At 38.7% G+C, this 9715-nt stretch overlaps 1 protein-coding gene across 1 annotated transcript; it reads right to left on the reverse strand.

Annotated features, from left to right (window-relative positions):
• Positions 1-3164: 3164 nt before the first annotated feature.
• LOC108594242 (carboxylesterase 1F) lies at positions 3165-5428 on the reverse strand. Its single transcript, XM_017979356.2, has 2 exons — positions 4470-5428; positions 3165-4401 (listed from the first exon to the last, which is right to left on the reverse strand). Exons 1-2 carry the CDS (start codon positions 5394-5396, stop codon positions 3265-3267), a joined length of 2064 nt encoding a protein of 687 aa, XP_017834845.1. The 5' UTR covers positions 5397-5428; the 3' UTR covers positions 3165-3264.
• Positions 5429-9715: the final 4287 nt, after the last annotated feature.

Consider the following 9715-nt stretch of genomic DNA (forward strand, 5'->3'; position numbering starts at 1 on the left):
TGCGGTTGAAAACTAAAAATAGTTAGAGAAAATATACTAAGAATAGCGCAGAAATTAAAAGATAACATTTGTAAAGATCAAAAAGGCCAAAAAGTTGGTAATAAATACAAATTTTTTGCTGTATTATAATTCAATTCACTTTATTTACAAATAGTTCTGGCTAAGAATGATAAGTCTTAAGCTAAAAAGGATGTAAAAGCAGGCTGCTAGTAGTATTACAGACATTACCGCCTTTAAATTGTATTTCAGACGGGAAAGCAGACTGCAGACATGTGCTTTTAGTGGGGGTTGCTTGATCTTTGCTCCCCAAGCGCAGCATACACCCTCTTCAGGGATATGTCCATAAAAGTATTCTTAAATGTAATGCTTAGAAAACGAACCCTTGTTAGAAATACCATATATTTATTTAAGCTACATTGATGCCACTGTCAGGTAACAATGCAAGAAATGTTGATTGACAGAAGTTAAACAGGCAGTTGACAGAGTTCTTGTTTTAACAAAATGCATTAATATAATGGTTATCAATGGAGCCTTAAAGCCAAGCTTTAATATGAGAGTAACAAAACATACATACATAGACAGTAAGAAATAGAAAAACAATTGCACCATCCGTCGTGACATTTGACAAATAGCAACACCCTTTAGCTTCTACCCCTATTCGGTAGAGTAATATATTGCACTGCAAGCCCTCACACTCGCATGCAAATTTAAGCTACATAAAATGGGTGTAACAAACCGCAAAAACAACAACAGTCAATCAGTAGTGTATCTTGTATGGATACCATCGCAATTTGCTGCTCTTAGGGCAAGTTGCTCATTGGGCTGTATAAAAACTGTTTGAAAATATCAAAATATTCTTAAGCCATTTATTCTTTCATTTATCCATGCTCCAAATTATATTGTAGTTTTCAAAAAATTTAAATCCGTTTTCGTGTTTATTTCGTACTCTATTTTCCCTTGACCTTTTTGGTATTCCAACAATTTACATTAAATTAAATTTAATTCTAGTAACTGAATACATATAAAAAATTCATAAAACCGGCTACCATTGCATCGGCGTCCATTAGTTTGTGGTCGCAATTTTGGGTGGCTCTATAGAAAGCGCACTTGCAAAAAATGTCAGTTCAGCGGTTGTCAAAAACAATCAACGGACATGAATAATTTGTGACATAGTTGATGCCATGGAAAAGTCTTCACAAACTTGGTAATCAATAAACTTGTCCCGCACCCAATTGCGTGCAGTTAATTAGTATCAGTAAAAATAAGGCTCAATGGCCAGAAAGGTGTTGTTCACAAATACACATCAATTATTTATTAAAGACCAAACGAGGGGGTCAAATTTTAAAGAAAGGAACGATTGGGAGCAATGAAAACTTAATAAATGCAGTGCGTGATGGCAGCGCGTGATCAACTACAATCAATACTAATTATAGTAATCAATTTAAATTAACGCATATTGACTTCAAGCGCTGTCTACAGGTCGATATTCTACACACTAGCAGGGACCCGCTTGAGACCTTTAGCTGCAATTGACATTGTCTAACTGATGCCAATCGCATTCAAAAAACTTCAAAGGCAGTTCAATACATTGGCATCCCCTGCAAGTGGATTTGCCCAAAATTATATATTTTTATTTTAAGACGTATTTAAATTGACAGCTCAGGCAGCTCTGATCTTATGATATAAGTATAATATTTATAAATAGTAATTTGGCATTGGATCCGTATTCATTTAGGTAGCAGAAGCTAGTAATTCACCAAGGTATATGTCGAGTACAGCGCCAGAGTCAATAGCTGCAACAATTAACAGTAACTGACTTGCTTAATTATCGCACCTAGCTGCACAAATACAATACATAGTATGTATATATACGCACATATACACATACATAGCCGTAACTATAATTGCTGCTATATAGCAACACTGGTATATGGCTAAAGACCGACTATTTAAAGACATAAACAAGCCACATGGCGTTACTTTTGCGGAAGCAATGGTGGAACTAGCAGCAACCACAGCAAATGGGGGACTCAGATAAATAGATAGACACAAACACAGTTTCATTGCCTATGTAACGTGGAGGGGATAGAGCTCTGAAATTGCTTTACACAATCGAAACGCACGAAATGACAATATAAATCGAGGGGCGGAACTAATTTGGCAAAAGACTAGAAATAGGCTAGCCTGGGAAGCAAAATAATGGCAGTACGTTTGCTATGGGAGGGGGAAACGGGTAGTAAGACGAAAACTATGTGCTGCTCGTCACTGAATTGGCCCCAAATGTAACGCAAAAGACGCAAAAGTTTTAGTACGGAAATTGCGTAACTACACAATAATGAAGAGAAATTGTCAAATCGAAAGCACAAATAGGGCGATTGTACGCAACCCCAATAGGAAAAAAGAAAACATAGTTACTGCTCACTCGAAATTGGGCGACACTTCAGCCATTTAAGGCAACTGATTTATTATAACTGCAGTTACGCCCAGGTAAACAGCTTCCTAATCAACTGTTTTAGAGGGGGTCGGTACCAGCCCCCATCCCATGTTATTTACTTTAATTACTACTCCTTATACTTGATATTACTTACAATACATTATAAATATAATATATTACTATTCAAAAAGTAAAAAAAAACTTACTCATTATTTACAGCTAACAAAATATTTTGATCACATTGCTAATACATGTGTATTAGCATGTACATAAATGTATGTTTAAGTAACTAGAGCTCGAAGCTTTTGCCGCCTACACATAATAATAATAAAAATAATATGGCAACCAGTTTCTCAGTAGCTTATGCTCTTTGTTTGATTTGCTTCGCAGCACTTCCATTGCCTCGCAATTTTGCAATTTTTTTTGGTTAGCATTGCCGGAAATTTACTTATCACCACAGTTCAGCTGTTGAATTCGTGTATGTGTGTGTTACTTTCTCAAAGTATGTGTGGCGGGATTTGTGGCCTGCGTAAAGTCAATAGAAAGATTAGTGAACAAGAAGCTGTGAGCCGTGCTAATTAAGCAACGACTCATGGCAACCAACTGTTTTATGTCAACTACACTAAAAAAATAAATTATACAAGGCAATAAATACTCGCCACGCTGTCACATAAACATAAATAAATGCAAATTATTGCAAACGAAATAATTGACAAACATAACTGCGTTTAAGATTTATATACAAATTTTATTTGAAAGACGTAACCTAATTTTTGTATGAATATTTTAAATGAGCAATAGCGACAATAATAAGCATTGTCACCAAGCGCTTAGAGTAGACCAAAGCCCAACACTCCCTTGCCGCCGCCACCGCCACCATTATTTCTATTTCCAAGTCCAATCTTTTGCCCCACGCCTCCTAGTGTCTGTCCCAAGCCTCCTCTTAAGTTGTTGCCCAAGTTGCCGCCCAGTTGTCCCAGCAGATTACCCATACCTTCGCAGCTGGTTGAGCTTAACGGTGATAATGAGGCGCCTAAAACGGAGAGTTCGCAGAAGCGGAAATCACTGGCCGCCTCCAGCTGAGTGTTGATTTTAATAAAGGGTGTGCCGCCGCCAGTAACGCTCTGGAACAGTCCAGCGAAGGGCGAATTGTTGTTGGTCTTGTTGGTCTTTGTATGCTGCTTAGCAAACTGTAGCAGCATGCCAATGAGATTCTTGCGCACCTGTAAATCGATCGTACTGCTGAGTCGAGTGTCATTTAATGGATTGCCAAAGATATCGTTGGCATCAAACATGTAGCCCAATTCATCTCCATGAGCAACCGTTTCGGAATTCTGCTGCGCCTTCTCTGCAACAATCGGCAATCCATTTAAGAAGTTACTACCCTTGGATCTAGTTCCGTTATACTCAAAGCTGTACATGTAGGCCGGCGCAATTTTGGACCATACTTGCGTGGTGAGAATGGCAGGTAGATTAAAAAGTACATCTGTGGTAGACTCCACCACCTTGGCCAATACTTGATCGATATTCAGCGTTTGGGGCACCTGCCATACCTGTTGGAGCGTCGGCGTCAGAACGCCGCTTAAGCCTGGTAGCTCTGGCTTTGCAATATTTCCAGTCAGCTTGTCGATGCGTAAAAAGCCAGTTAGCTGCTGGACTGCTCCTGACAGCGAGTTGAGGAACTGCTCAGCTGAGCCGTATACCTTGTTTAACGTATCCACTGTCACGGAATTTGCAGTCTCGTGCTTTGTCACGCCCGTGAGCAGGGGAATACCCATAAAGTTACCATTGCGCAACTGATGCTCGGGTTCGCCCACAAGAATACTTGGCAGGCCACGTCCATCTTCTTCATTTTCCATGTGTGGTTGGAAGCCCACGTTTCCTGTAAGGCCTTTAACCAAAGCGCGTCCTGCAAGGCGCTCTGTCTGTACTCTGTCATCGTTCTTAATAATCTCCTCAGCGGATTTCTGGTTGTAAAGTAATTGAGAAATAATGGAGTGGAGTATAAAAGACATATATATTCCAATTTGCTTACCTTACGCATACAGTTAACAACTTCTAGCTCATTCCCCGCCGGGCAGCCATTGATCTTAGCAACTTCCTGCACGCTCTGCACTGGATCCCTGTCCATTGCATACTGCGACAGAGCTGTACCAGACATTGCAACAACGCCATGCACATCGCCAGCACTACGCGCCGCTCGTGACATTGATAAGTACATTGCGCTAGCTGCTCCCGAGCCATGTCCTATGGCCTGCACCTGCTTGGGATCGCCTCCAAAGTTTGAAATGTAGTCGTTGACCCAACGTAAAGCGGCGGCCAAGTCAAACATAGCCAGATTGCCGTCAAACTCCTTGGTGCCGTCTCCCATTATGCCCAGAGAGCCAAGTCTGTATTGCGGCGCCACGACGATTGCACCCTCTTGGGCCATGGGCGTCGCATCATACTGCGCCGCAGAGCCAAAACGAAAGCCGCCTGGATGTATCCACACAAAAACAGGCAAGCCTGTAGTCTCATCTGGCATTTGGGGTGTATAAACATTTAACAGTAAGCAGTCTTCATTGCCAATTATGATGCCACGCTGCTGTGGATGCGGCTGTATACAGGGTGGGCCGTGTCTTTTGGCATCCAGATCACCGGCCAAGCGCTTATACACTGGACGCGCATAGCGCAATTGACCCACCGGCGGCTCAGCATAACGCAAACCTAAAAAGCTATAGATGCGCGTATGAGGATTGCGGAAGCCCTCCACTCGTGCATCTCGATCAAAGAGACGCGCAAAAACCACGGGATCGTCTACCGGCGGCGCCTTCGCTTGCTTTCCACCGACAATCCGCTTAACGCGATGATGATCTTGCTGTGCGTCTCCTCCTGAACCTGAATACGTCGTCAAGGTCAGCACTGAAACTAACAACTGTAACAGCAACAACAAGCAAAAGTTCCGCATCGCCAGCGAACACATTGCGATTTGCTGTATTGTCAACTTGCAACTGGGTAAGCGCTTCAGTAGAGACAGCTCAACGCGCTGCTCTATCCCACTTCGAGTCTTGACGAGGCCGACTACTTGTTCGGCTTTGCGATAAAAACAAAATTTTAAAGCAGCAATAAGTAGCAAAAAGTAAAACAACAATATCTTGTTGCTCACGATCATCAAGTAGCTGCTGAAATGTGTATACGAGTGTAAGCAAGTACATTTTTATAGAGATAAAACCCACATTGTGTATATACATATAAATTGGGATTGCGTATTCTAATCACGTACTTTAACATATATATAGAGCTAAGGCGTCTCGATAGAAGTGTAAGTCGAAAGCTCAACACTAAAATATCTGGCATTTGAAAATCATTCGTTCATAAACTTAATATAAGAAATACAATAAGCATGCTGCCCATTTAGAAATATGTATAAAAGCTTCAAGTCCAATTCAATTTTTAAATAGGCATGTTCCAATTAAATTCTAACTTGCAATAAATATAGATTTTTAATTTGATACAATTAAATGCATGCTATGACAACTGTGGATGCATATTCTTAGCTCAATCAACACAACAGTGCATCTTATTGCAATGCCAAATTATACTGAAAACAAGTCAGATCGGTTATTCCCATACTACTATTGTTTCATTGTTGTTTTTCCCATGAACATCTGTATATATGTATTTAAGTTGCATGAGCAAAATAATGATGCATTTTTAAAGGCCGCCACAGATGAACCGGCTTGGACAGCGAGTCGTGGTATAAATGTTCTATTAAACAACACTATATAGCGAGATCTATCAAAAAGCTAAGCAGGGCTTGGAAGCTGAATCACATCTGTATCATGAGATAGCAGATATAATTTATAATACTTAAAAAAAAGTCTCGAGGCCACAAAAAAAAAATTGTTTCAGTTTATAATATATATTTTTTTACACTCAAACTATCATATTCATTTTTGATTTACTCAAAGCTGGCATACTAAAATGAAAGATAGATTCTTTAAGAAATCCCAAAATGGATAGCACATATATTTCTTCATGAAATATTTTAGAATCGATTTAATTAATGGCTACATAAAACGCAAACATATTTTTCGATTCAACTCAACTTTTTTATTATAATATCTTTCACAACGCACGCAACAGCTTGTGCTCCTGTTTTTGGTCTAAGACCTTCTTCGCATTCTCTCGATTGCGTGTGTTAAACACTTAGGTGAGACGTGTTTAGTGCGGCGCTTACAGCTGCTACTGATGCGTTTTTGATGCGCAAAATATTAATTATAAAATAATAATTGAATTGTGTGGCAGTTGCGTGGAAAGGTGAGCATTATTCAGTTATCCTCAGCACGGCAACAGCTCATTAGCAGGAAAATAGAAAGCACAAAGTGTTCGCATCTGGTTGGACTCCGCAAATTTAAATTAGTAGCTACATAAATTGGTATTAAATAGGATAATCAAATAAAACGCTCGACTTAAAACAAGTCGAATGTAAAAGCGTTTTATTTCAACAAACAATATAACATATATGTAATATATACATATTAAAGAATACAGCAAAGGGCAAGTCGCGCCTAACCAACCTTCAGCTCTGCTAAAAAGTTTCTCAACATTTCTGTCTGCTTTCCAGTTGTGAATATATTAGGGTTTGCATCTCTTACCTAAGAATAACAATAAAAAACTAACAAATATTTCAAAAATTTAATGATAATATTAACATAGCTGTTGGGGTGATTATTGCACACATAAGCAAGCTAAGCTAACAAGTCTTAAAGTGTTATGGGTTTCCTAAATTGTTCTCTATTTATGGCAGCGTGCATTTGTGACTGTGGCATTCTAACATGCAGGAATACGCAGTAGGTTACTACCTACAATAATAGAAACGCTTTTGTACGAAGTCCAATAGAAGGAGTGAGACACGCAGCAGGTACAATACTCCACACTCAGACAGCATTGATCCATTTACATATAAAAATTCCCACCCTCAGTCTATTGCAGCATATTGCAGATGCTTAAACAAAAAGCCCCCAGTACCTTTTACCCCGAATATCCCCTCAAAAAAATCACAACAACTTGCCTGACACGCCCTTGCAGCCACACACACATGTAGAATGTGCGCCGCATAAATTGCAATCGGAATATCAAATTGGCAATAACAACAACACGACTTCACACTCTACCCACCCTGCCCCCAGTCTTTCTCTTCTTGCACAACCCAGTCATTTACTGGCGCGCTGGGCGTTTTGTGATTTTATCAATTCAATAAAACCCAAATAAAATCAGTACAAATGCAAATACCATTAATGTATTGGGTTCAACTTTGCTTTTGTATTGTATTGCTTATATGTATTTGCTTTTCCGATTTTTTTATCAATTATTTGCCTGATTCTAGTGCAAAAACTTCATAGGTCGTTTTAGGAAAAATCACTCAGTGTACTTAAATTTTGTATACATATTTTATTTAAAATGCACTGAGTTAGAAATGTAGCTTCCAGTATAAGTTATTTTCTCTTATTATAGAATAAAATTAATTATTATTATATTTTAACTTAATATGTACAAAGCCACCAAATTAAAATATATCCTTCGAATTAATTTATGTATACCTGTTAATTTAATTTTGTATAGATACCAGACTTTAGCAGTATTAATTCGCTATAAGTAAATAGTAAAATGTTTTCACTATATCTTAATAATATGAAGACCGCCTTTCAAGCCTTTAAGTCATCTATTATATGCCTCATCTCATCTATTCATTCCGTAATCATTGAAGGCCAGCCTTGAATTTTATTAATCAAGTCCAAAACGTATTCAACCATCCGTATAATGCCGCCTAATTAACTCATTAGACAATGTCACAATGTCCGAGACAAGCCTCCAAAATCCTTCACAAAAAAGTCTAAGAGAGAAGTAATGCTAAATGTGTAACATTTACACAGTCATTTGTTAACAACAAATTACACGAAGGATTTGCTGCAAATTACGCTGCATTTTTTTCAGCATGTTCCTTTTCATGTAAACAAAAAACCAAAACAGTCCCAAAAAAGACCGTTTCAATTGTGTTCAATGTGTACATATGTCCCATGAAATTTAATTTAATCAAATGCCAAACAGATCATAGATGAGGAAAGGGAGAAAAGCAGAGGGCAAACAGCAGGCCGCACAAATCAATCTTTGTTGCTATAACCAACTGCAAGCATCGAAGCCATGGTCGGAGCTTTCAAAGGCTGGAGAGTGTGTTGGGGTCACTGAGGGCGTTACCAGCAGCGTACAGAAACGCACATTATATTCTATGTCTCTTATCCCTTGTCTCTTGTCTTGTCTTGTCTCGCATGTATCTTACAAAGTGTCCTTTTTGTTGGCCTATTGCTGATTGTCTGACCGTAACTTGTTTGCTCGCCTTTAATTTCATTTGCGCTTCGCTGCTGCCGTTGCTTCTATTCTTATATCCCTGCTGGCCTTAAATGCCAACGAGAATAAGATTTCTCTTGTATTGTCCTTTGTTTAGCCTTACAGAACAATTTTTTCATTTACGTTTGGTGTGCTTTAATTTACATGAACCCTAAGCATTTCATTGTCCTGTGACTAGTATGTGGCAAACCATAAATGTATCTTGTGATTTGCAATTTCCTTCGAGTTATAGTTTAAGTGTTATCAATCTTAATACATTTTTTAAAAGCTTCCAGCGTTAAAATTTACGTAATTAATCCGAGCTCAAAAAACTCTATATTATTAAATCATTAAATTAGGCACGGCAGACAAAAAACAATATATAAATGTTTCACTTTAAGGATCACGACTTACATTAGCGATATCTGTAGGGTGACAACGACTCTTTAGACGCCATAATAAATGGCGTCGCGACAGTTTCCTTTTAACAAAACTTTGTATATCCGGTATTAAGAACAGCGTCTGGGTTTGGCTTCGTGTTGCCAACGGCAAGCGCACAACAACACCTGCGTCCACTCTCAAGCGAATGTGTGGTGGGAATTGGATAGAATTGCACGCTACATAAATTCCAATGGGCTTCATGCATTTGCCCACTTTTGGGGCTGGCTTACGAGTTGGCAAATTTGTAAAATTACTTTTTGTTTATTGTGGTGAAAGCTACGCTAAGCTTAATGTTAAGGCCAAGGTGCCAGTAACAGCATCCAACCCTCACTTACTTTAACAGTCATCCCATCCCCTTACTAAGAATGTTCATTGTAGCAATTACATTGAGTTGTTCGTAGATTCTTTTGGTTTTGCCGTTATTTTTAAACACATCGACTGTTAAACGTACTATAAATAATTATTTTTTTGATA

Source organism: Drosophila busckii, chromosome 2L (assembly GCF_011750605.1).
Source record: "Drosophila busckii strain San Diego stock center, stock number 13000-0081.31 chromosome 2L, ASM1175060v1, whole genome shotgun sequence".
In the NCBI taxonomy this organism is placed as follows: domain Eukaryota; kingdom Metazoa; phylum Arthropoda; class Insecta; order Diptera; family Drosophilidae; genus Drosophila; species Drosophila busckii.